This window comes from Egretta garzetta, unplaced genomic scaffold (genome assembly GCF_000687185.1).
Source record: "Egretta garzetta isolate BGI_Z169 unplaced genomic scaffold, ASM68718v1 scaffold310, whole genome shotgun sequence".
Lineage (NCBI taxonomy): Eukaryota > Metazoa > Chordata > Aves > Pelecaniformes > Ardeidae > Egretta > Egretta garzetta.
In genome coordinates this window covers 1,123,025-1,149,614 of record NW_009258296.1, presented here as the reverse complement: position 1 = coordinate 1,149,614, position 26,590 = coordinate 1,123,025, and the positions used below count along the sequence as shown (strand labels likewise).

The window sequence follows — 26,590 nt, the reverse complement described above, 5'->3', positions numbered from 1 at the left end:
TGCTTTTGCCTTTAAAAGAATTTTTTTTTCCAGTCACATTGTCTTTTTAAGTTGTTTCATAGAGAGAGAAAGCTCTGTTTGTAAAGATCGCTAAGCAGATTGTTTGACTTATGCATCACTAACTTCTGTCAGTAAACACTAGAGTCGTTTACAATATTCAGCTGGTTGTTACAACTGGTCACTCTCCCATATCTTAGGGAAGTCGTTAGTAGAGAATGTGTATCTGCATTTCACCCATTCCACTGCAAAGGCCAGTGGCTTAATAGAAATTTGCTTTCATCCCATAGCTGATTTGTTCTGACAGATACTGTGCATCTCCCTGCCTCTACCCCCAAAAATAAAAATAAAAACCATTGTGATTCTTGAGGCAAGGAGATGCACCCAGTTACATGAAAAGATTGTGCCTCTGCAAATTTGATTTTTAGCATTATTAAATCTCACTTACAAGCTGTCTTGTGATTTCAGGATGGTCATATAGCCCTACACCTTGCCGTGAGGAGATGTCAAATAGAAGTAGTTAAAACTCTCATCAGTCAAGGATGTTTTGTGGATCTCCAGGACAGACATGGCAACACTCCCTTGCATGTGGCCTGCAAAGATGGGAATGTTCCTATTGTGATGGCACTCTGTGAAGCAAGTTGTAATTTGGATGGCACTAATAAGGTAATTGGAATATGGGTACTGAACTACTTTGTTTAATAGCTCACATATCGCATTAGATGACCTTTTTTTCCAGGTCTTTGATAGGAAAAATGTTTTTCCTTTTTTTTTTTATCTCTTAAAGTGGCCAAATGCAAAGCATTAAATGATTCGCCTTGCAAATCTACCTCTTTGTTTCAGTTTAATATATGATTAAAGATCCATGAAGAAAGAGCCCAAGTGAATTTCCACAGTGTATTTTGCCTCTCAACTCTAATCTTGAAGTACATGCCAATCTTCTTCCCTACCTATGTAGCTTTGCTTTGTGCAGATTACATCTAAGCACTGAAGAACAAATGGAATACATTGCTTCTGGCCTTGATTTGATGCAATTTAATAACAGTAGTTTATATACAGAATTGAAGACTGATACATTTTTATGAAAAATCTGCCTTGAATTCTCCAAATTACATTAAAAGATGTGCACTCTCATCTAACAAAGGTTTTAACTCAACTGCAGATTCTATTCCTGGTTATAAAAATAAGTGTCATATTGGCTGTTTTTTTGGTTTTCTGCACTGAGTTGATTTATTAAAATAAATCCTAATCAAACATTTATCTTAGAATAGAATAATTTATCTATTAAACAAATTATGACTGGCAGGATACAGGAAATCTCAGAATTAAAGTGTTAAATGTGAAATTATTTTCAGAAGTTGAAGTCAGCAGTTTGAGTGAGGTGCTTTTTGGGAACTTTGTTATTGATCGTTGTTTCACACACATGTAGCAATTGCAGAAACACTTGGTAAACACTATAAACCTGAAAATGTTGATTCTAGTGTGTATCTAGCATGCCAGCTAAAAACATGAACTGTGCAATAATTGTTGTAAGCACTTTCCAAAGAGAATGGTTTTTAATAGCCTGTCCCTAAACTTTGAAATACTAGTGCCTTGTTTGCTTCTTCTGTTGTGGTAGTGCTGCATTGTATGGGATAACTGAATGTGATGCTTTATGGGTTTAATATTCTGGCTTTCCTCCTAGAGATGTTTAAAAGAAAAGTAACCTGTTTCAGGAAACTTTTCATTAGTTTGAATAGGTTAAGGTCAGCCATTGGACTCTGCTGACAGGCTATGGGGCTTAAGGCTTGATTTTTAGCTCTGTCTTTCTCTGCCCTATATTATTTTTGTATGCTACAAAGTTTAAGTTATTCAGAGGAGTCTTTATGTTGGTGTCTGCAATTTGTTTGATTCAGGTGTTGCAGCTTCTTTGTTTTACTGAAGAAGTATTTATTCTGGCAGTAACATTTTGCTAGTCAACACTTCCACTCATTACCAAAGTACTGACCTTCTCTGTATTAGCCAGCTGAAGAAAGTTGTGGGGCTTCTGGCTTCAGGGTTGTCCAGTGCAATCATTTTTGGTTTTAATAATTAAAATTGTCAGCTGCCAAGTGAAAAAACTTACAATAATGAGCTCCCCAGTCCTGCCTCTGAGCTTAAACCTGATTGACTAGGCAATTAAATACAGATCCACAGCTGAGAACATGTTTTGGGGAAGATGAGTTAATGCAGCACAAGGCTGGATTAGCACCTCTTTTCATAATGGAGAATGATGAGCTGGCATCTGTGGCCTGGCCACAAGCATGCTGTGGAAAACAGTCTTCAACTGTTCAGTGGGATGAAGCTGTGAAGCTACAGAAGCTGTGGTTAAGGTTTGTGTCTTGTTATTCTTTGAGGAGTCATGTACACTAGAGTGATTTTTACAGTGCACTTTATTTGGAAGGGGGAGTTTGGGTCTTACCGAGTAGAGAATCTTTGTTTCTACTGGTCATCTTCAGCAGTGAGCCCTGTAATGGGAGTGCATTTGTCTAACGACCATTCATCCTTCTTCCTCACACCTGACATTGTCCCACATGTACATAGTAATGATTGAAAGCACTGTTTTTTCCACAGACTCTGTGCAGTAGAACATCATATGAATTTATTTAGAATCATAGAATCATGGAATCATTTAGGTTGGAAAGACCTTTAAGATCATCGAGTCCAGCTGTTAACCTAACCCTGCCATCCCACCACTAAACCATGTCCCTAACTACCTCGTCTACCCATCTTTTAAATACCTCCAGGGATGGGGACTCGACCACCTTCCTGGGCAGCCCATTGCAATGCTTGACAACCCTGTCAGTGAAAAAATTTTTCCTAATGTCCAATCTAAACCTGCCCTGGTGCAACTTCAGACCATTTCCCCTTGTCCTATCGCTTGTTACTTGGGAGAAGAGACAAACACCCATCTCACTACAGCCTCCTGTCAGGCAGTTGTAGAGGGCGATAAGGTCTCCCCTCAGCCTTCTCTTCTCCAGGCTAAACAACCCCAGTTCCCTCAGCTGCTCCTCATCAGACGCAGACCCCTCACCAGCTTCGTTGCTCTTCTCTGGACATGTTCCAGAGCCTCAATGTCCTTTTGTAGTGAGGGGCCCAAAGCTGAACACAGTATTGGAGGTGGCAGCCTCACCAGTGCCAAGTACACTGCCCTACTCCTTCTGGCCACGCTATTCCTGGTACAAGCCAGGATGCTGTTTGAGTTGAGGTGTAGGGTTTTGAGAAGCCAGGCACGTTTTTCAGTTTCCAGTTGTCAGAAAATTAGTTTTGCTTTCAAATACTTTCATGAAGTAATTTTGTGAGTTTGTTTCTCAATGTAGGGTTGAAACAGGGAGAACAGTATTGAAAGCATGAAAATATGTGAAGTAATAGTCACAGGAGTTAGTAGTCGTGTTTATAATAGTAGCTCTGAACATGAAAGACACGAAAGTGGATGTCATGAGGACCCGTTGTTGGTGGAGGGATTCAGGGGGAAAAACAAAAATTGGGAAAGCAATACTACAACACTTGCCCTCTGTCAGTGAAAGCACAAATTCCTTCAGGCTGACTTCTTGCATTCATCTCTTTTGTTCCTGTGGGTGGAGACTGGAGATAGGTAATCTTCAGTAATACTTGGATTGAAATGGAATCCAGAGCTTTAAAGGTTAAGGACGTAGTGTTGCTTAACTGGTTCATATTTAATTAAGCAAAATGCAGTTATATTTACTGGGAATTAGAAAGACGTTCTCAAATACAGCCAAAAAACTTTAAAGGATTCCTCTGCAGTTGCGGAGGGTTTAGCTACAAAATTGTTTCTCACTTTTTAAGTAGTCAATCTGTCCCTTCTTTTTGAGCTTTAAGCAGTTGTGCTTAAGCTGTAATCAAAAGTACTTTTTCTTACAGTTTTTGCAAGACCTTTGCTGTGTATCAGTACATATAATTGTACATTCTGTTTTATTACTAGTCATAAAATTTGGAGTGGAGTTATTTGACTAACATAATGACCTTTTTTTTCCCCATGTTAGTATGGAAGAACACCTTTACATCTGGCTGCAAACAATGGCATTCTTGATGTTGTCCGGTTCCTGTGTCTTACAGGTGCCAATGTAGAAGCTTTAACCTCTGTAAGTATTGAGAGACACTGCTATGCTTCTTGCTTCTTTAGGTATGATAGTAGGAAACTAATTTATCTCTTGGGAGAGGGGAGGGGGCAGGGCAACGGTCTCACACAATTATATTTTTAAATTTACAAGAAAAAAGTATGTCCACAGCTTGAAAAGCATTCTCTGTTGTCCATTTGTTCCTTTTCTACAACTGAATTTGAAACTGATTAAGGTGCAGTACAGCTACCACTTAATCTACACCTAAGAATTTCTTCACCTAAGAATTACTTGCAGCGTTGTGTTTTCTGTAAGCACAGTGGGCCACTGTCATTAAGTTGTATGTCATTCCACATCATGTACAGTTACCATACAAATGTGTATATCTTAAATATTTTTCTTGCTTTCAGAGGATTTAAAAGTTTCAGTTTCGAGGTGGGAGATGTGTGGGTGCATGGATGAGTGAACTAGCATGCAACTATCCTTGCAAAACAAATCATTATGTCAGATCAGTCAGCACCACTGCTTCCAATTAGCACCACTGAAGTTATTTTTCATTCTCACTACGGTGAGAAACATCCTCCTAGCTGACATATCCACACCAGGAATGAAGTGTCCTCCTCCACCATGCTCGCTTCACACGCACTTGGTACATTATAGGCGTCATACACACCATTACCTGTGTTTTGGACAAACTAACCAAGTTTTATTTTCAGATGCATTAGATCAGTTTACACTGCTACTCGTCCTAAAAAGTGCATTCTTCTCAGAAATAACTGTTACTCAGTATATTGAAATAATGTTGTGATTAGATTTTAGTTGAGTCCATGTTTTTCAAAGTTCTCCTTGTGAAGTATCCCTGAGATGGCTGAAATGGAGGGAAAAAAGAGAAAACTTCTGTTTCATTTACTTTATACTTTTGGTAGAAATACAAATGGTTTTGTTGTTTTCCTGTACATCTAGCACTGTGCTTTTTTCCTCTGAACATGTATCTCGTGGCAGGAGGAAGCCTTCAAAAAGCAGTCATTAAAACTAGTGAACTTGGAATTGTGGCTTAAACAAGTTTAACATCTAAAACTGACTTTTTGATAGCTACTGGATTGTAGATTGCCGTGTCCCCTATTAATCACTAATAATGAAACATGCATGCAGTGGAATTTGTGGGGTGTTTTACAGATTTTCCTTTGTCACCTGTTTTTGTCCCTTTTTTTTTTCTTTTTTTTTCCTATTTCTTTCTTTTGTATGTCCCATTGTGTGTCTGTATTTTTGCTACTACATACTGTAGAGATAAGATAGAACAAAAAGGTGATGGGGAGATGCTTCAGCTGTATCACTTTTATGTCATGACAGCTGTGTTGGTATAATTGCCCATGTGGACCCTGTCCTTCCAAAATAAAAGCACTTTTTATCTCTTTAGTTTAGGTCAGTTTGAAGGAAATAACAAAGTAAATCACACTGATACTAAATCCGGCAGGAGAGGTAGACTGAAAATACATCCATTATACTATCCATTATTCCAGCAGTGCTGTGGGAGAGAGAAGGGAAAAGGAGGAGAGGAAGGGAGGAAGTGCCTGTGGTGATTTTAATAGCATTTCAGTTTTGCCTTAGTTTGCTAGGTGGATATTAAACTGTTCTGAAAAGTCTTATTAACAGGTCTTCCTCAGCCAGTGCAGTAGGATTAATTACTTTTTTCTTCCCTCACAATTTTTGAGGAGTTAACTTTTTCAGCACTGTTAAGTAACTGGGCTGCAGTATGATATATCTTCTTGCCTCCTTCCTAGGCTGAAACCCGTTTTAAGACTAGTTTGGTTTTGAATTTGATTGCATGAGTGTTGTCAAGTGACCTTAGAAAACCTTAAATTTAATAATACAATTATTTCAAATGTTTGAATATCCCCCAAAAAATTCTGTTGTGCCCGCATGCTGGCTGGCACCATGTTCTTGGCTTCTCCTCACGGAAGTTTCTAAAATTGTACCAAGTTTAAAATTGTGAGGTAGCTTAAAAACTTTGGATGATGATGCTTGCAAATGGCCAGCTGAAATCCAGACCAGCTCTTGCAGGCATAGCTGTCTGATTGGCAACAAAGGAGCCAGTCAGCACTTGCAATGAAATATTACCACCAGGTGTGAAATATGCTTTCATGGATCCTGTAACCAAGCCCTTTTCAGATGCCAGCTTTGCTTACGCGTTGCTATTCCACTGTATAGATACCCTGTGCTTTTTCAAGAAAGCTTGAATAGGAAAATAACTTACTGAAACCCGTTCACTATTTTGGTTTTGTATGTATTTTCTAATTCTTCCTGTGCTCTACAATTCATCCTGCAGTGGACATCCAGAGAATGAAACAGCCTCATCTTGTTCACAGTTTGGACAAAAAAGGGAACTTTGTTCCCTTAATATCTTTTTCATGGAAGCAAATGCTTTTTCCACCTGTTATCTAAATCAGTAAATTGAGCTTCAAGTTCAAAGCTGGGAGTCAGGGGCCAGGTCAGTGGGATGCATGGCCTCACGCAGGCATATAGCTGTAGTGTTGCTCAGGTGAGGACCAAGGGCAAAAGCCTCAACCTAAGAGCAATGGCCAAGCAAAAGGTAGTGGAAAAGCCCTTGATGGGTACTTCTTTTCAGGTCTTCCTCCTTCACAGCAGTCTGAACCAAGGTTAGACAGCTGTATCAGACAGCTGGTCTTCAGCTCAGGAGCCTGTTAGGAAATGGGGAGGGAACTCTGGGTCATGACAGTACCATCCCACAGGTACAGGTGGGCTTGCTCTGCGCACACATCTGCTTAGACTTTTACAATTTGAAACATTCTTGTTGCCACTTTTCCAGTTCGGGGAGCAGTAGCCTCCATCTCATTGTAAACACACTCACTGATCAGGCTCTGGCCAAGCCACCGCCATCCATACTCCTTGCCAAATACTCACCAGATGGTTGTTTCTTTTGTGTTTGTGCCCAAATACCTGTGACTGAGCTAAACAAACAATGTATCAGAGTACAGTTGTTTAGCCAAAGCCAGGCTTGAAGCCAGAACAAACCCCCACAGAGCAATGAGACACAGCAAGCAAGGGTGGAAAGTTACCATGGCAGCTGTGGCATACCCGCCAAGAGGTGTGGGACCTGCTCTGATTCAGGGTGACAGTGCAGGGACCTGTTGCTGCATATCTGCTTGGTGCTGGAGTTTGCCAGGCCATCTCCAACCTTACATTGCAACAGCAACACACTGCGCTCTGGAAGAGTGCAGGGCCAGGCTGTAGCACTCCTGCTTTGGACTTAAGAGGAGACCAAACAGTTGTGCATCCAGATGAAATTCACATTTTAGGTTGGTGAAGGCCGCATCATGTTACCACAGGGGTTCTCAGGAAGGGGATCAAGCTTTCCCCTTTATTCACAGGTTTTGGATTACCCTGGATGTGCCCAAGAGTGGAAACTTGGGAAACACTGGAAGTGTTGAAGCAGTTCTGATGGCAGGCTAGCTGCCCAGCCACTGGACCACTCTTCCTCTCATACAACAGGCACTCAGGATTAACTGGGATTGGAGGGTAGGGTCAGCACAGACAAAGAGATTCTTCCCCTTTGATACATCTTCTCTAAGGAAAATTAATTTTAAAAAATACATTCAGATGTTTATTTTCTAAACTTGCAATTACATGTCAACTATAGAAAGAATTTAAAGATAAGGTATTGGTTCAAATTTAGTCAGTTCACACCATCAGCTACAATTTTGACTGTTTCTTACTAATATTCAGTATGAATTATCTGAAGTTCTGGAGTACATATTAAATGTTATGGAAACCTGAAAATGGCTTCTGTAGGTGGATACTCAATTGTCAAAGATACTTATTTCATATGTAGGGATGATAATTGCAGTAACCTCAGGAACTACTTAAGCAGACTTCACATGAAAAAATAGTAAAAACAAAGATAGAAACCCAAGAAAGAGATCTCAGTTTTCCAGTACTACTACTTAGTAATTGAAAGCTCTTCTCTGAGAAAGTGAAAGAAGCAAAGTGCTCACAAATTAGTTACCTCTTACTGGAATTTAAAACAATACAATAGCATTAATGTAGTTGTAAAGGTGAAAGTAGTGAGCAATTTTTCTTTCAGCCTATTTAATGTTAAACTGCTGACCTGTGAAACACGGGTAATTAAATGGCAAGACCAGAATGCTGAAGGCAGCTTTGCTTCTCCTTTTAAATTCGCTGACACATTTTAAACCACATCCCTTACAATTTTCTTGCTTTGTGGAAACCTGCAATGACTGATATGCCACTGTCATTCTTTATGCATTAGTAAACAGAATTCACCTGCTATTCATGTGAGTGAATATTCTGATGTGACCCCTCTTTGTAAAATGTTTAAATTCCTAGGTCTGTTCAGTATGTAAATATCTAGAAATGGCAGTCATCCTCTAATTGGTGAGAAGAGAAGAGGAATTCAGATCGGGAGTATTGGAATTGCTCTCCAGCTCTGAATGCAAAATATCTTGTTACAGTGGCATCCAGATGCCAATTTATAAAAGAAGTGCCACTGTTTTACATTGTACCATATTTTTTTTTGACAATTTAAAAAAACCAGGGATTGTGGTGGAGGGTAATTGTTACTGATTGGTTTTGGTTTTGTTTTTTTCTTCTTCCTGTTTCATTTGCAACTGACAGCAATTCTGTTACTGCCTTGAGCAGTCAAGCTATGTTGCTCGTGATTTTTTTATTGTGGGCAAAATGAAGGAACTGCTGCTAATAATTTGTGTTTTAACAGGATGGGAAAACAGCAGAAGATCTCGCCAGAGCAGAGCAGCATGAACATGTAGCCAGTCTGCTTGCAAGACTTAAAAAGGTTGGGAATGCATTAATTTTAACTGAGGTTTTTGTGGTTTTCAGATACCAAGAAAAGTTAGACCGTGGGAAATCATAGGATAAGATATTCATGAAAGCTGATCTAAAAAGCTGTTGCAAAAATCCGTACTGGAATGGTGTGTCTTTGTGTCTTTTTTTTTTTTCCCCCACCTCTTCATTTTTTTTTTGAAATGGTGGCCTCAGTTAAAGCTAGTCTGTACAAATTAAGAAAAATGGCTAAGCTAGTCTGCACCACTGATTTATTTTATCCTGTCTCTGACAATGCCTAGCAAAGCATTTTAGTTAGATTAAGATTTAGATTTTAGTTAGATTAGGTTTATGAGGGATGAGGGGTCTGTGCCCCTTATGGAAACTCTAATACCATGTGGAATTGTTACATAAGTTCTTAGTGTCTTTTATTAATTCTGCGATTTCAGTATCTCCAAATACCCTGCAAACTAGAACGCAAAACTGAGCTGGGCTTGTTGTAAGGCAGTAAGTCTGACACATCTGATACATGTTGATTATTCTGGATAGGCAGCATCACTCATGCTGTGAAGGTTCAGGGACCACTTGCCTGGAGATTGCAGGCAACAGCCAGACCAATTAAAACAGTCCTGTTTTAATTACGCTGATGGATCTGTGGAAAACTGAAATAAATTACCATTTCAGAGTAGCAATGGAATATGTGTACCAGGCATTGCCAAGGTGGAAGTAGAGTCATGTCCTTTAGTCCTGCCAGTAACTCTATACTTGCTAGGATTGTAAAATATGTTAGTGAAGATGTCAGAAAATGCCGAAGTTCAGGCTTCCTGTGCAATGATAGCTTTTGTAAATGTTTGTCATAACAGGATCCATTCTGCATGGTTGTATCCCCACAATGAACCCTTACCTGTTTCTGCGTGCAGGTGGATAAATTTGTGATTTAGTCACAATGTCAATAGGGATCTAATATGAATTGACCTAGAACAAAAGGGAGAAGATCAAATAAATCTATTCTGAAAGAGATCTTAGTAACAGTAACTCTCTTCTTGATAGCAGAATATACTTAATTATTGAAGGTCTGCCTATATATGTGGGGAAAATCTAGGATAATTATTTACTTCATCAGGCTATACTTTGCAAGGGATCTTTACAGATAAACTGATCAACTGAAATTAATAAATGACATAAAACCAGTGAAAAAATTCCAGTACTACTCAAAATGGTCAGTATCATCTTGTAGAGAGTGTACCTGATGCTTGTTTTATTTTCAGTGCCTGTGGAGGGTTTTGTCCCTAATAGCACACACATGAAGAACCTACTGTCATAGGGGCTCTTGGAGGAGATTCAGTATGAGCCATGAGGGTGTGCAATATTTGCATTGTGACTAACTTATTTAATAAATGCCTGTTAGCAAGGAAGGAACTAAATTATATGCACAACTATTTCTGTCAAATTTCTCAGCTTAATTGCTGCATGCTTATAATTTTGGGGGGCTGTAGGTGCTCGTTTAATGACTCATCCTACATGTTAAATTCAGTACAAATGCAGAACAACAGAGCTGTTCTCTCAGTTCAAAATGGGGGAATGAAAGAAGGGAGGATGAAGCTAGTTCCTTTCCCCTTCCACCTTTCTGCTGTCTTCCTGTTGCCTTAAAACAGGTCTTTCTGTGGCGAGAGACACTTAATAGTTTGCTGACCTGCACTGCGTCCCCTTGTTGAGTTGATTTTTCAAGCTCAGCTTATGTGGGAAATAGAGCATTCATCTGTGATTGCCTCTTGCTGGACAAGGAGAAAAGACAGATTTGATTTGTTCATTCCCAACTCTGTCTTCGGCAGGGACAGAAGGAGTATCCTTCAGATACTGCAAGACAAGATACATGGGTAATGGGGGAGCTCAAAGTGGAAAGCTCTTCTGTAGGAGATGTGATTGGGTTTGAGGAAGGCCTGTGTAGTACGTTGAAACTGCAGCTGTGGAAGACACAGTGAATGCACACAGAAGGCAAACTGTGACAGGAAGATTAAGCAGGGAGGCAGATCTATTGAGGCCTGGGAGTAAAGAGGGAGACCAGATGTACACTTGCAGTAGAGGGGTAGAAAAATGGGAGGTGAATAATATGCAAGAGGTCTTTTAAGTTAAAGAAGAAAAAGTGTGTGGGGAAAGGAGAGATAAGAGTGGTCTGGGAAAAGCAGTATTGACCTTGCAAAGAACTGAAGTGGAAATAGAGAACTGGGCAGGGGGAGGACAGAGCAGGAAGAGGAGAATTCTCCCAAACAGGAGAAACACAGAAAAAGTTGATGTAAAGGAGAGGGGAAATGCACATCAACTTTTCGGATTGCTCAGGTGGTATAGCTGTCACTGCAAAATTCTTCAATTTGGATATTGGTTATGCTACTGAGATTGTCAGGTAGGGAGAATGGGTACTGAAAGAGGCTAGTTTTTCCTCCTTTGTGCTCTCCATCAGAGGTCAAAATGATCTCATTCACTGATGTTGAGCCTGAAGTCATATGTGATTTTCATGAAGACCCAAGGTAGCTGTTGAGAGCAGCCAGCTCTGCCTTGTCTACATGTTCCTGCCCTTCTGCCAGTAACTGATGACTTGCATGATGAGCAGATGGAGGAACTGATCAGATGGAAGTTCCCTGCCACATGTTCAGATTTCTTCTTTATGTTGAATTTTAGGATACGCACCGGGGGCTTTTTATCCAGCAGCTGCGGCACACACAGAATCCGCAGCCCCGGATCAAACTGAAGCTGTTTGGACACTCTGGCGCTGGGAAAACAACCCTCGTGGAGTCTCTCAAGTGCGGCCTGATACGAAGCTTTTTCCGAAGACGTAGGCCTAGGCTCTCCTCCACAAGCTCAACCAGATTCCCCCCATCTCCTTTGTCTTCCAAACCTTCAGGTATGGCTTTGAAGATGTAATGTTTGAATGAGAAAACATTTTCCTCTTAGTCTGTGTTGCTCCTAAGTAAGAACTGTTGGCTGCACTGCAAAAGACAGAACAGGCTAAGCATGTAAGAAACCAAAGCAAAGTGGAGAGAGTATTGACTCTGTGTGCAGGCTTGCACCTAGAGTAGGAGCGAAGAGGAGCCGCAGGTGTGGAGGGTGTAGGAGTAGATACGGTTTTGTTTACTCACATGCTTCATAAGTGAACTTGAAGAGCAGAGGACAGGACTTGTGAACACTGACATTTATTTTTCACAAAAAGTCCTGGACTACGAATGCCAGTGTTGTGACTAGATTCCAGCATTGTGGTTTTGGGGACTATGTTTCGTCAGCCTTCTTGTTTGAGTAGCTTCAATAAACTCTGTGCAAAATTGAGGCAGTTGCTGCATCTTTATGTGATCTTTAAGTAATAACAGAGGATTCAGAACTGCCTCTGATGCTTTGGAGTGCTCTTCCATAAGCTAAAGGAGTTAATTAGCCCAGCTAGAGGTGTGTAAAATGGTCTCCAAACAAGGGGAGAATGGAGATTTTCTAAGCTGAAGTAAGGGTGTGCAAATAATAGGGCAACTTTGCCCATGTAAGCAGCAGTTGGTCTGTGTGAAGTCAGAGGAGCTGCAGGATGTGGAGGAACTAGCTTGGTTTACGCTTCAACATGTGCCTGGCTTTGAAAGAACCCACAGTTGTGGCAGAAGGACACTGGAAAGAGTAGTGAAGTATTTGTCCAGGCGTCTTTTCTGGCACTGAGGGACTGCACAATGTATACTAGCTAAGCAGGCATTTTGAGGAGCTCAAGTTTAAATCGATGTTTAGAAGTAGTCTCACTGTGTAAGTTTTAGATGGGGTCAGGGTTGCCTTTTTCTTCAAAAATCTTTGGATAATACTTGCAAGTTTAGGTTTCATTCACCATTTTTAAGTAATGTTAGAACAGGGCTAGGAGTAGATTTCTCTAGTCACCTGAGGAAGTCATAAGGTACTCACAGAGAGGCTTTAACAAGGCAAGATAACTGGCACAGATTGTTACTGCATTTGCTGTTTAATTAATGCAAGGGACTCACATCTATGACAATAGAATGAAGAAATTGATTAAATTAATCAGAAGTTCTTGATTTATTTATGTTAATGTACTGTGTCATACAAGGAGAGCTAAGTCTCTCAAGGACTATCAGTTCCTGGAGGCAGTGCAGGAGAGTTTTGACTGAAGACAGATTCTTTTTTTGTGTTGGTTGGTACCAGAACCTAGGCTAGGTGTTATGTGCCCACACCCGTGTAAAATCAGACAAGACTGCCAGTCACATTGGCAAATAATGATTGATAGAAATAATGGTGAATTTGAAGCATGTGCTTGAAAAATCTCTTACCTAGATACAAAGCCAGAAAGTTGTGCAGTGCTATGCAAACTTGAAACTTGTGCAGTTCTACGCAAACAAAGTTACTATGGCATTGTTTTAATGTCTGGATTTTTGGTTTTTGCTTGTTTCAGTATCTTCTTTTTGGATTAACATAATTATATAATCAGTGATATAATCAGATAAACATTTAAACCAGCACAGTTTGGTGTGTACTTGATCATGTGCTTAGGTTTGTTTAAATTCTGTAAAAATAAGTGTGTGAGTTCACTGTGTATTTATTTACAGGAGCATAAAGATTGAAATATTACACTAGAAGATCAAACATGAAAGTATGGTTTACAGCTGACAGGTGGTTTCTTTCTATATTAAAACCTGTATGTTAGAATTCAGCATCTAGTGGAGGAAAGAAATCTTTACCTTCTCCACTAGATGGTGCAAGTCAATTAAAAAGCCCTTACATTTCTCATTTATTCTTAGGGAATCTGAATTAAGCATGAATTAAACAAATTACTTATTAGTAAAATAATTTTGGTTAAGGGCCTGCTTTTCTCCCCCACCTCCAGTGTAACAGTTGCTATATAGTAATATTTGTATCTTTACAGGAATCAAGTATATGAATATGTAGCATTTCCCTGCCAATAAAAATAGACCATGCTATGAAATTGCAGCCTGTAGCTGAAAAACCAGTGTATCTTTGCAACATAGAAGGACTTTAACTATTGAAACCTTTCATTCTGAAATCATTCAGGTTTTTTCTGTGATTCCCGCCCAGTGATATATCTGCTGAAGGGCAGTAAGTGCTATATAGGATCATTTTAATATTTTCCTTTCATCATTCAGAATAAGGTTGTACTTGTGTATGCTTACAGCTTGGTAGTCATCTCCTTTCTCTGAAGCGCAGTTTGTGGCTTTTTAAATCAGCTTTCATGCCTTGCATACTTGTTTTGAAGTGATCTGGTTGTGATTTTCACATGGTTTGTAATCTCATTTTCCTTTCCCTGACCCAGTTTCAGTAAGCATTACAAATCTTTATCCTGGATGTGAAAATGTCAGCGTGAGAAGCCGTAGTATGATGTTTGAGCCGGGCCTGACCAAAGGGGTATTAGAAGCTTTTGTTTCACCTGCTCATCACTCTCACTTCTCTGCTGACGACCAGTCCACCAAGGCCATTGACATTCAGAATGCCTGCTTGCATGGTAAGTGGAGCCCTGGGCTGCCATGCTTTAATGTTACGGGATGGTTAATGCCATGTTGCTTGTCTTTAAAAATAAAAGAGGAAGAAAGAAAATCTGACTTAGTATGGGAGTGACTGTGGTCGAGAATCCAACACTGGAGGGGTTTGGTTTCTTTAAGCAGAAAGTAAATCTGCATGAAGTTCTCTACCTGTAATACACTTGGTAATCACATGTGTCAGGTCTTCGTAGTGTCATACAGAAATGTTTTTGAGATGAGTAAGTGAGGCAGGAGGAGGAAGGGATTTGGTGTGAAAGGAGTGAGTTGGCAGACTGGCAACTAGCGTGAAGGCTCCTTCACCTATACTGTATGTCATTTGGGGATTTTATCGGGTTTAATCTGGTCCCATAGCCCCAAGTGTCCTCACTGTGTAATTGGTTCCCAGCTGCATGAAGACCTGCCATTCTCGCCCCATGGCAGGACTGAAGCATGTTTGGTGAGCCCCGGAGCTCACCAAACATGGTGAGCGGAGCTTCTGATTTATTTTTTTTTGAAAGGCCGCTAACTGCTCTGCAGTTGAAACCAGTTAACAGTAACAGGGGGTCAGTCAGAGAAGTTGTAGTAAGTATGTATATGGCTTTTGACCGCAAAGGCGTACAAATGGTGCATATACACCACCAGCCATACTCATCGTTATATAGGTGGTAAGATCTCTCCCAGTACGATCTCTTCTGAAGAAGGAGAATGTTTTGCATGCCTTAGCACCTGCAATTTTGAGGCAGAGTTAGGATTAATAGATTAAGATTTTACTTTGGAGAAAGAAACCCATTTATGAATGCAGTATATGCACACTAACACATGCAGTGACGAAACGTTTGTTCTAGATGCTGAAGAGTTTGGCGTGTGGCTAAAGCTTACTCTTTGTCCAGGCTAATTTCCTCTTTCAGTGTAATTTGAAACCAAGTCAGATTCTGCATGGAAATAGAGTTGTGCAATGGACCTTCAGAACAGGTTTCTTTTCTTTCTCTGTGGTGTCTTGTTATAGAAGGAAAGCATGTATGTGGGTGATCTCTGAATAGCTGTACTCAGAAGATTTGAGGTTTCTGCCTTCTTTTCTTCTAGAAGTTTGAGGTGCATCTTAATCAGCATTTATTTAAACAGAGGTAGTACAAGTGTAGCAGACTTAACCCTAATCAGATGGTGAGTCTGGGAAGTGTCATACAGTGTAACACGCTAATACTTTTCTCACACGCAGCTAAAGGAGATGGCAAAAAGAAGCACAGTGCTTTTTGGGACCTTAACATGGTAATTCTTCAGTCCTGACTTAACAACGTGATGTGACTAGTACAATTCTGTAAAACAAAGTGGCTTCTTTCAGTACGTTTTTCAGCTGTTTTGAGCACCAGAAGTGGCATGTTAAGAAAACCCAGTAAAAATATTGAGTGTTTTGGGGTGAGCAGGAAACGAATGGGAGCCGTTTTTCTTGTTTTTCAAGGGAATTACAAGATCCGTTGCTGTTGTGCAAAGCAAAGGCCAATTGAACGTGTAAGGCTGCATGCATTTAGCACACAGGTGCTTCCATGTGGCATCCAGCTGAATGTCCTACAGAAGTGAATGTGAGAGAGGAACAGATTGGGAGGACCCAACTTCTCAGCCACTGAAACTGACTGAAACCTGTTCCCTTTGTTCATGATTGCATTTGCAGTCATTGCTTTCTCACATGCAGGTGGTTTATCTTTGTGAAATATTTAATCAGATTGACTCTTTTGTTTGTCTCTCCACAACTGAAAGATGCTTCGCGCTTACTGATGAAGTGTGTTCTCTTCATCTGTTTGTCTTGTTTTTCAGGAGTTGGCGATTTCAGCATCTGGGAATTCTCGGGGAATCCTGTATATTTCTGCTGTTACGATTTTTTTGCTGCAAATGATCCCACTGCAATTCACATAGTGCTTTTTAGTCTCGAGGAGCCTTATGAAATCCAGCTAAACCAAGTGACCTTTTGGCTCAGTTTCCTGAAATCATTAGTCCCAGTTGAGGAGCCAATAGGTATGCTCTTTTGCCTGTTAATGAAATATTATCGGACTATAACATAAAGCTTCTTGTGTTTCTTTGCAACTTTGTACATCTTCCATGTTGAGTGTGGTTATGTATCTTCATCCTCATGTATTCAAACAAACTTTACACAAAGGTTCTTAGAGAAGGGGAATTTTATCTGTAGAACAAGCGTGAAGATTGTACACACCACTTAGTCCGACTAAAAAGGGTTGTGAGGTACACAGTGCAGCCTCTTGTGGCATTGGGATTTACATCTGTAAAGGGCAGAGGGAAGTTTTATGTCAGATAAGCTGCATGGAAAAGTGTTTCAGAGGGTTGGAACCATTTAAAACCAGTTTTAGATTCACTGCTTAAATTCTACTTATATCTAACCCCAATTAACAGTGTTTCCAGCATGAATTGGTCTTGCCAATGAGAACAGGACAGAACAACATTGTGGAGTGGCATTACCTCTCAGTATGTGCCACTTCAACATGTTTAACTAGAGTTGTACTTGGAAATCAAATATGTTAACCTTTGGTGCATCAGGGTGTACAGAAACCAGGATTTCTAGTAAATTCCCCTTCACATGTGCTCAGGCTTTTCACAGGTTTTAAGTAAGTTTACTTGTTACTTCAAGCTTTCTAACAAACTGAAAGTTACTGGGCAGGCAAACAAACTTAGTTTTCTTAAGAGGTCTGTAGGTCTAGTTATATACACCATATAACTTGTTCGTGTTTGTACCTGAGCATCAGTCTGCAGACTGTGACAGTTTTATGGATGAATCAAGCTCTGATACGTGTCTTGGTTCTATGAACTGAAATGTTATTCTAGCCAGTGGATCTAACTCAGCACTCATGGACATTTACAGTGCTGCTAGGGACTCACCAGACAAGCGTATCAAATACTTGCATAGTGCAAAGAGTATTTCCCCCCTCTTCTTGTTTTCTGCTCGATTCTGTATGCATTAGCTCAGCCAGGTAGTAATAACGATGAGCCACGGCAGAACTTCAGTTTTCTATTCAGGCATCTGCATGCCTTTCATTTTCCATTTTTAGATCAAATCACAAGGTTAACAATATGAGCATTTGGATCTAACCATGTCCTGGTTTCGGCTGGGATAGAGTTAATTTTCTTCATAGAAGCTAGCATAGTGCTGTGTTTTGGATTTAGTACCAGAAGAATGTAAACACACTGATGTTTTTAGTTGTTGCCAAGTAGTGCTCAGACTATTCCAGGACTTTTTGAGCTTCTCCTGCTCGCCCAGGTGCATAACAAGCTGGGAGTACAGCACAGCTAGGACAGCTGACCCAAACTGACCAAAGGGCTATTCCATACCATATAACGTCATGCTCGGGGGGGTCGGTCGGTTGGTTGGGCGCAGGGAGACTGATCGCAGCTCTGGACGGGCTGGGCATCGGTCAGCAGGTGGTGAGCAATTGCATTGTGCATCATTTGTTTTGTATATTCTTTATATTCTGTTATCATTCTCATTATCACTATTATTATTATTTTCTCTTACTAAACTGTCTTTATCTCAGCCCTCGGCTCTAACCTTTTATTTTCTTCCTGATTCTCTCCCCCATCCCACTGAGGGAGGGGGGGAGTGAGCGAGCAGCTGCATGGGGCTTAGTTGCCAGCCGGGTTAAACCACGCAAACCAACATGTAAATTACTTCTGGAAGTAAAAGCTCAGAAATTTGCACAAGTATCAAAGCTGAAAATACAGTTCATTGGCAATTGCTGAAAGCTTTTTACAGCTCCTCAGTCTAGCGAGGAAACTTAGTTCTTGCTTTGACCAAGTTAGAAGTTGAGTTAATCATTTCTTCTTGCTGATCTAATTATCAGCATTATTTAGATACTTTGCTTAAATCAGTGTTTATACTGGTCAGCTCAATTTGGGTACCCATGCATTTTTGTACTATTACAACTCTCTCAAGCAATATGTAGTAAGTGATGTTAGAAGAAAACTTAAACTTTTGGAATTACTTTCCAGTTATTTTGTCTAAGTCCTTCAGTGGCAAAAAAAAAATAAAATATTTACATTTACAAAATACTGACTTTGAAGTGCTATGCAGAGATTTGGAAAAATACGGCTTTTATGAATGAATCAAGATTCTGTAGCTCTTAGGTAATGAAAACTGAGCGGTGATGCAAGCATATTTCTCCCATGTGAAGTTTTGTCAGACTAAAACAGCAGGACTGGATGTGCTATCTTTTTTAAAAATAGTCCAATGATGTCTTCTCATTTCTGGAAGATCAGTTTGAGAAAAGATTGAAAACTCTGTGTTCCATACTGTCACCTCATTCATGCCATTTGTGTCTTTCTTTCTTTCTCATTCTTTTTCATGGTTTCGGCCAGGCTTTCCTACTTAACTCTCACCTAAGTGAGAGGTCATTGTTTGTGTAAGTACTGCAAAATAGCATTCATACCAACGTATGAATGTTGTAGACATTTTGTGTTCTACTTGTAATCCTGTAGTCTGCACCTGTAGTATTAGGGACCATCCAAACATTATGAGAAACCCTTTCAAGAAGCTGTTATTTTTAATTATTTTTCCTCAGATTATTATAGTTTGTAGTTAATAGATATATCATTAGTGTTACTGATGAATGTTTTTGTTAAAACAATATGTAATAAACAATGTAATATCAATGTATCTGATGTTATTCAAAGAGTCCAGCTATTCAAATTGGACATTATATAGAGAATCCTATAGGCAGATAACAGCCAAAGCACCGGTGGCGTAAGCACAGTATGGCTATCTTAGAGTTGGTAAATTCACTGCAAAAGTGATAGACATGAAGAATGTGAAATGCATTGCTACTTTCCTGGCTCAGTAAGATGGCTGTCTCCATAGGCGTGTCTCATAGTGAGAGAGTGCTCTTGTTTCTCTTCTAGCATTTGGTGGAAAGCTGAAAAGTCCCCTGTGCGTTGTTTTGGTCGCCACACATGCTGACATAGTGAATCTTCCTCGGCCTGTTGGGGGAGAGTTTTGGTATGACAAAGACATATCGTTGTTGAAAGAAATCAGGAACAGGTAAGTGGGGAGTGTGTACCTATAAATATATGTAGTGTTTAAACATGTCAGTTGGAAAGAAAAAATACTAAAATGCATAGGATCTTGTAAAAGGTTTTTGCATGGCTTAAGCTTTATGATATTTTGAGTACATTCAGGAAGCTTATATTGTGCTAAAATTGAAACATTTATCAATATTACAGTGAGTGAGGTGCTTTGAGGTAGCTAAAATGAGCCAAGTGGTGCAAAAACCGAGCTGAGGCTTAGGAAGTCTCACCCTGTAAACACTGTGATACATCCAAAGGCCTGTATCAGCCATCTGTCTAACATCTTGGTGCTCAGGTTTTGCACCAGTCTCAGAAAAGTCGGCAGTTCTGAGCTCCAAACTCTGGGTGCAAAAGAGTGATCTTTACAGGAGAGCCACCCTTTGCTCTGAATTGATCCAGGATGGGTAGGGAAAAAGCTTAAACCAGGCCTGGAGGTACTCCATACACAGTGTGCAAAGAGCTAGACGTTGTGGAGTCATACAGGTGACAAGATCATCCAAGAGGTACCTAGAAGTTAGGGAAACTTCTAGCCTTCTTCAGCAAATGTTTGGTGAGCATGTTAATTGTAGTGGAAATAGGGAATTTTTCACAAACATACCATTGTATAAAGTAACAATAATTTGTATTCACAGTGAGCACTTAAGTGGGTAACACATGGTACAAGGAACCATCTATACCTGTGAGAAGAGTCACTTGTCTGGACTGTACAAGAAACAGATGTAGGAACTCCAGCACAATAGTGGCAGGGCACTATCTTAATCAATTGAGATAAACCAACAGAAAATACCTGTGTGTAATCTTTGATGTTGGAATCCTTTTAAATGCAAATCAGCCCAGAGCTAGGAAAAGAAGTAAGTGGTTGAAAAGTCAAAAGGAAGTGAGAAAGAGAGCTGGTGTCAATAGCAGTGACAACTGAACTATTTAAAGTGAGAAGAAAGAAAACAACAAATATGAAGACCTTAAAAAGAACTCCTGCTATCCTTTCTCTAGTGAAATATTTGAGTTTGTAATTACAAGTCCTGTGATGCAGTTGTAATTCTCTTACACATCTTCATCCTTCTTCCTTAGGAAAGACAAAAATTTTCTCTCAATATCTCTATTTTCAAGAAAACTAGAGCGTGGCTGTACTGTCTGTGTTTATAAAATACCCTAGCATAATCAGTACTTAAACTTTTTCATCATTCCTTGAAGAAAAATAACTTGTGTAATTTAAGACTGAAGTACAACTGGATTAAGAAATAAAACTGGATTTGGGACTAAGTAAATAATTGCTTGCTTTTTCTCTTTTAGGTTTGGAAATGATCTGCAAATTTCAGACAAGTTATTTGTCTTGGATGCTGGAGCATCTGGGTCTAAAGATATGAAGCTTCTCCGAAATCACTTGCAAGAAATAAGAAGCCAGATAATTTCTGTAAGTAATGTCTAATGGTCTGGGTTGGGCCAGCCAAAATGTGAAAATATTCTGTAATAATTCACTGTCAATTTAGTATATACATTACGAAACTTAAAGAAACGAGTGCTGTTCCAATTTTTTAGCAGCATGCATGACAGACCTGGTGATAAACAAACTCCTGACATCAAAGATTCAGTCAGCATTTTCAAAACTGTAGGTGTTTTGTACAGGTCACCAAAATGATGTATTTGAGATTTTCAGATCAAAGTTATAGTGTGTATTTTGAATTGACAGTGATTGGATTCAAGTGCTGACCCTTCTTTTTTTGTTTGTTTTGTTTTTAATCTTTTTTTTTTCCACATAGTATTAGAGAGAAACAGAATATGTTTCAGGCAAGTAAGTTTTTCATAAAAAAAACCCCACCAGAGTAGAACAATTTCTTCAACCCTTAGAAAGATAATTCCTAATACAGATGCGTGAACTGAATATACATCAACTTTTTACTGCAGTTCTTTTACTGAAAAATGTGTGCTGGGAGTTGTATATATATGTGTAGGTATACGCATATGAGACTAAAGGCAAAATAGCCATGTTGTGATGTCATCACTGTGAATCCACAGAGACTTCCCTACTGAGGGTGACTAAATCAAGTTGTTATGTAGCCTGTGCTAAAGGGATGTAAATTTCTTCATACCAAAGGCCCTCTTACTTGCGTGACACACCAACGTTGCTGTAGCTACTTCTGATAGGTATTTTTTCAAAAATGAATTAAAAGTGAATGTATTATTGCTTTAATGCTGTAGGTCAAGGAAAATGTTTGATCTTATGCAAAATTCAGCCTATTTTACATTCCTAATGTCTCTTGATTTAATAAGCTTTTCTTCTCTGACAAATCTCTGTCACAGCTGTGGTCACTAGCTTGAAATCTGGAGAGCCTTGCTGCATAAAAAGTGCATGCTGTGGCTTGAGAGCATAGGATGAAGGCATCAGTGATGTCCAAGACAATAGATAGAAGTACCATCTTTACGTCTTATCTAATACTCTTCTGTCTCACCTGTTGAAGTAAACTGGTCCTGTACCAATATTTATGTGTACAGATTTTAGTTAAATGTTGACAATTTATGAAATAAAGATTAACTTCTAGATGCATGAAGGCAATTGATACATTTTGAAGTCACCGTTTCAGATGGTCAGCACATTTGATAAGGCCAGACTATATAAACTAAACTTTGTTCCACGTGTAAGGATTCCCTTTGTAATCATGGTGATGTTTGGAAAGTTTGCTTATATCAGCGAAAAAGTTGGGTTTGGAATTCACTATTAAGAGAAGTTAGATCTGATGGCAAGTGAATGCCAGATGGAAGAGTAAGGGTCCCTCACAAGGGGAATTCTTCCAGACGTGAATATATGTAATGAATGCATTAGACCTTGTAACCTCCGTTAAAAAAAAACAGCAATAGTACTGTTACTCTCAGCAGAGCAGAATTACAAATGGGTGTTTTCTGTGCTTTTGTAAGACTTGTCCACCTATGACTCATCTGTGTGAAAAAATAATCTCCACGCTGCCTTCATGGAGAAAAATGAATGGGCCCAATCAGCTGATGTCCTTGCAGCAGTTTGTGTATGATGTACAGGAACAGCTTAATCCCCTAGCAAGTGAAGAGGACCTACGGCATATTGCACAGCAGTTGCATAGCATAGGAGAAGTAAGTGTTTTTATCTAAATTGCATACCTTTATTAGCAAGGTTACTGCTCTGGTAGAATATTGCTTAGTGGGATTTAAGCAAACGTCTGTAGGTTTGGGTTTTTTCCTTCTCCCTCTTAAGACATCATAAGAAGTAGAAACTGGTTAATAATGCTTTTTGTAACCTTTATTGTCTTGTGGGTCCTATTTCATTTGACATTATCTCTTTGAGACAAGAAGAATTACAGTTTATTGCTGTAGCTGTAAGAATATAAAATACCCAGAAAAATGGTAAGTCTGCTGTCATCTTAAATGAGGTAGTACCTAATGTGTTCACTGCATATGAGAAATTTATGTGTCCATTAGAAATTGAATCGTAGGATAACACCTTTGCATAAACAGCTTGCTAAGCTTTACTGCTCTTGGGCTCTAATGGCTTTGTTACCAGTGGAAATCAAGAACAAGATCTGCTCTTCTGAATACTTGCAAGAAATTAAAATGCACTGGGTTTTTTTGTCCTGTCAGCAGTTTTAATTAAGTGATTGGGTCAATAAGTTAGGAAAGAGAGAACATGGGGTATCATCTTGTACTTCACAAGAGCTAAATAGTAACTTTCATATTTATAAACAGATTAACATTATGCAGAGTGAAACTGTGCAAGATGTTGTGCTTCTGGATCCTCGCTGGCTCTGTTCAAATGTCCTTGGAAAAATCCTGTCAGTGGAGAACCCAAAAGCTCTCCATCACTATAGAGGTCGGTACACTATAGAGGACATCCAGCGTCTGGTGACAGACAGTGATGTGGAAGAACTGATACAGATTTTGGATGCCATGGATATTTGTGCAAGGGACCTTAGCAGTGGAGCAATGGTGGATATTCCTGCTCTCATAAAGACTGACAATCTCCACAGGTCTTGGACAGATGAGGAAGATGAGGTGCTGATTTATGGTGGTGTTAGAATCGTTCCTGTGGAACATCTTACCCCATTTCCGTGTGGAATTTTTCATAAAGTTCAGGTGAATCTCTGCAGGTGGATTCATCAGCAAAGCACAGAGGGAGATGCTGATATACGTCTGTGGGTAAATGGATCAAAGATTGTGAATCGTGGAGCTGAGCTTTTAGTGCTGCTGGTCAACCATGGTCAGGGTATAGAGGTTCAAGTCAGAGGACTGGAAACAGAGAAGATCAAGTGCTGTTTACTCCTGGATTCTGTATGCAGCACCATTGATAACTTAATGGCCACAACCTTACCAGGCCTTCTGACTGGGAAATACTACCTTAGTCCTCAGCAGCTGAGGGAACATCATGAACCAGTAATGGTCTACCAGCCTAGAGACTTTTTCCGTGCACAGAGTCAAAAGGAGACAGCACTAACTAACACTATGGGGGGATATAAAGAGAGCTTTAGCAGTATACTGTGTTTTGGGTGTCTTGATGTCTACTCCCAGGGAAGCCTAGGAATGGATATTCATGTTTCTGATCTGAATCTACTTACCAGGAGAAAACTAAGTCGACTTTTGGATCCACCTGATCCTATGGGCAAAGACTGGTGCCTTCTGGCCATGAACCTGGGCCTCCCTGATCTTGTTGCAAAGTACAATACAAATAATGGAACACAAAATGACTTCCTCTCGAGCCCAGTCCATGCCCTTCTGCAGGAGTGGAGTAATGCTCCTGAGAGCACTGTAGGTATTCTGATGTCCAAGCTGAGGGAATTAGGTCGCAGAGATGCAGCAGACTTTTTACTGAAGGCGTCTTCTGTATTCAAAATAAATTTAGATGCTAATGGTCAAGAGGCTTATGCTTCCAGTTGCAACAGTGGCACATCTTATAACTCGATTAGCTCTGTCGTGTCACGGTAAGAGCAGGTATTTTGCATGGACATCTTTTCAAACTGCAGAAAGGCTAAAAGATACAGTACAAGAGTTTCTGTGCATTTTCATTTATGAGGGTCATCAAAGGGTCTTTATCCTTCTCCAGCACCACCTTTTTTACAGAATCACAGAATGGCAAGGGTTGGAAGGGACCTTGGGAGATCATCTAGTCCAAACCCCCTGCTAAAGCAGGTTCACCTAGAGCATGTTACACAGGACTTCGTCCAGGCGGACTTTGAATATCTCCAGAGAAGGAGACTCCACAACCCCCCTGGGCAGCCTGTTCCAGTGCTCTGTCACCCTCAAAGTAAAGAAGTTTCTCCTCATATTCAACTGAAACCTCTTATGTTTCAGTTTGTACCCATTGCCCCTTGTCCTGTCGCTGGGCACCACTGAGAAGAGTCTGGCTCCGTCCTCGTGACATCCACCCTTAAGATATTTGTATGTGTTGATGAGGTCCCCTCTCAGTCTTCTCTTCTTCAGGCTGAACAAGCCCAACTCTCTCAGCCTTTGCCCACAGGGGAAATGCACCAGTCCCTTTATCATCCTTGTTGCTCACCTCTGAACTCTTTCTAGGAGTTCCTCATCTTTCTTGAACTGGGCATAAACTTTCTACTTGTAACTGTGAATTGTTGCTCTATATCTATTAAAAAGGCTGGTGTACTTCTGGTGTTTTAAAATTATTCCTGATACATAATGTGCTGCTTAATACTGCCATTTTAACTAGAAAGTCTTAACTTTTGGATTACGTACTGCAACTGTTTTATAAAATATTTTGATTCTCCCCATAAAAGGTAGGGGGAGAGGAATAGCACATATTACCTGAAACTTGTATTTCTTACACCCTTTTTTTTTTCTTTTCATTGTGTCCTCTGCTTGACATTTTTTTATAATTGTAAGGAGAGAAATCCACCATTTGTGGTCCATCTGACTGAATTTAAAACCATGTTGTTTATAGCTGAAAAAGTGAGTGCCTTTTGCAGAAGGGAGGGTGCAGTTGATTTGAATGACCCTGCTGGAGTTACAAGAACATGCTACCTCTGTTTCACTTAAATTGTCTGCATGCTTATCATTGCAAGTGGTGCTTGCCTTTTAATTTTTTCCTGCACTTCTAAGACATTGATGATGACTCACACAGAGCATTCTTGTGCCAGTACTATGGGTATAGACATGTGATACCTAATCAGCTTCAATTACAGTCAAATCATAATGTGAAAATCTCTTCAGCTTGCCAATTATCACGCTTCATTATTTCCATGTACCTCAGGTAAAAGTTCGTATCATTATAGAGCTCAAAACACAGAAGTGTTGGATACTGCAGAATAATATTGTATAGCTGTCAGTTGTAATTTGTGTATAACAAAGGTTTTCTACTATTAGATCCTGCATTACTTACTTCCTGTACTTGAAAACTTTGATGGGGATAAAAACAAAAAGGAAGCAAGGTTTCTTGCAGTGATAACTTTAAAATTGATATGAGGGAATATGACCCATTCTCTGTTCTAAAAAGCATGTAATTTTAATGGTGCGATGTGTGTTTGTTTATATATATTGTATGTACATATATTAATACTATTTTTTCCTTAATCCTACAATGTAGTAAAATTTTAAAGGATTTTTCTACAAATAAACTGTTGCTTGTTGCATCCTCATTGTTCATATTCTGTAGCGGAAAGGGACTGAAACGTCTCTTTTCCTTATAGTCGTCATCCTGGAGAGGCAATGCCTGGCTTCTGAAGTTGTGGGAACCTCCTGTTTCACTTTAGGGGGATTTCTCGGTATGCTGCAGGAATATTTATCTACTTGTTTACTGCAGAGATGGTCCCTCTGTAGCAGAGGGATTTGCATTCATTTTGACAAACGGCAAGCCGGTTTGCTACATAGCTTTTCCTTTGTGGGTTTTTTGCAATGAAAAACAAAACAGCAGATGCGAGCCTGTCATCGGGAATCCTCCAGACTATGCTGTGTTGCAAGGGGGGAGAACACTGCATTAGAGCCCATGCTGCGGTAATGGTCCTCCACACTAAGGATCCCCTCATCGCAGGAGGGCCTGTGCTGCTGCTGCTGCATATTTAAACTCTCGGCTTCACTCGCTGATAGCTGCACAGTCTCCGTACAGCACTCCAGGGAGGCAGCTCTGCACGATAACTCTTCCTTGTG

The 26,590-nt window shown here is 39.9% G+C and overlaps 1 protein-coding gene across 2 annotated transcripts in view; it reads left to right on the top strand.

Moving 5' to 3' along the window:
- The window catches only part of DAPK1 (death associated protein kinase 1), a 51,596-nt gene extending 26,983 nt beyond the window's left edge, over positions 1-24,613 (top strand). For both annotated transcript variants that reach the window (XM_035893931.1, XM_035893927.1), the window contains 10 exons: positions 466-663; positions 4,020-4,118; positions 8,848-8,925; positions 11,589-11,811; positions 14,212-14,400; positions 16,226-16,423; positions 19,313-19,451; positions 20,768-20,888; positions 22,388-22,576; positions 23,186-24,613. In XM_035893931.1, the coding sequence (XP_035749824.1) occupies positions 466-663; positions 4,020-4,118; positions 8,848-8,925; positions 11,589-11,811; positions 14,212-14,400; positions 16,226-16,423; positions 19,313-19,451; positions 20,768-20,888; positions 22,388-22,576; positions 23,186-24,418 (2,667 nt within the window). In that variant the 3' untranslated portion in view covers positions 24,419-24,613. The remainder of the gene's footprint in view (positions 1-465; positions 664-4,019; positions 4,119-8,847; positions 8,926-11,588; positions 11,812-14,211; positions 14,401-16,225; positions 16,424-19,312; positions 19,452-20,767; positions 20,889-22,387; positions 22,577-23,185) is intronic.
- Positions 24,614-26,590: the final 1,977 nt, after the last annotated feature.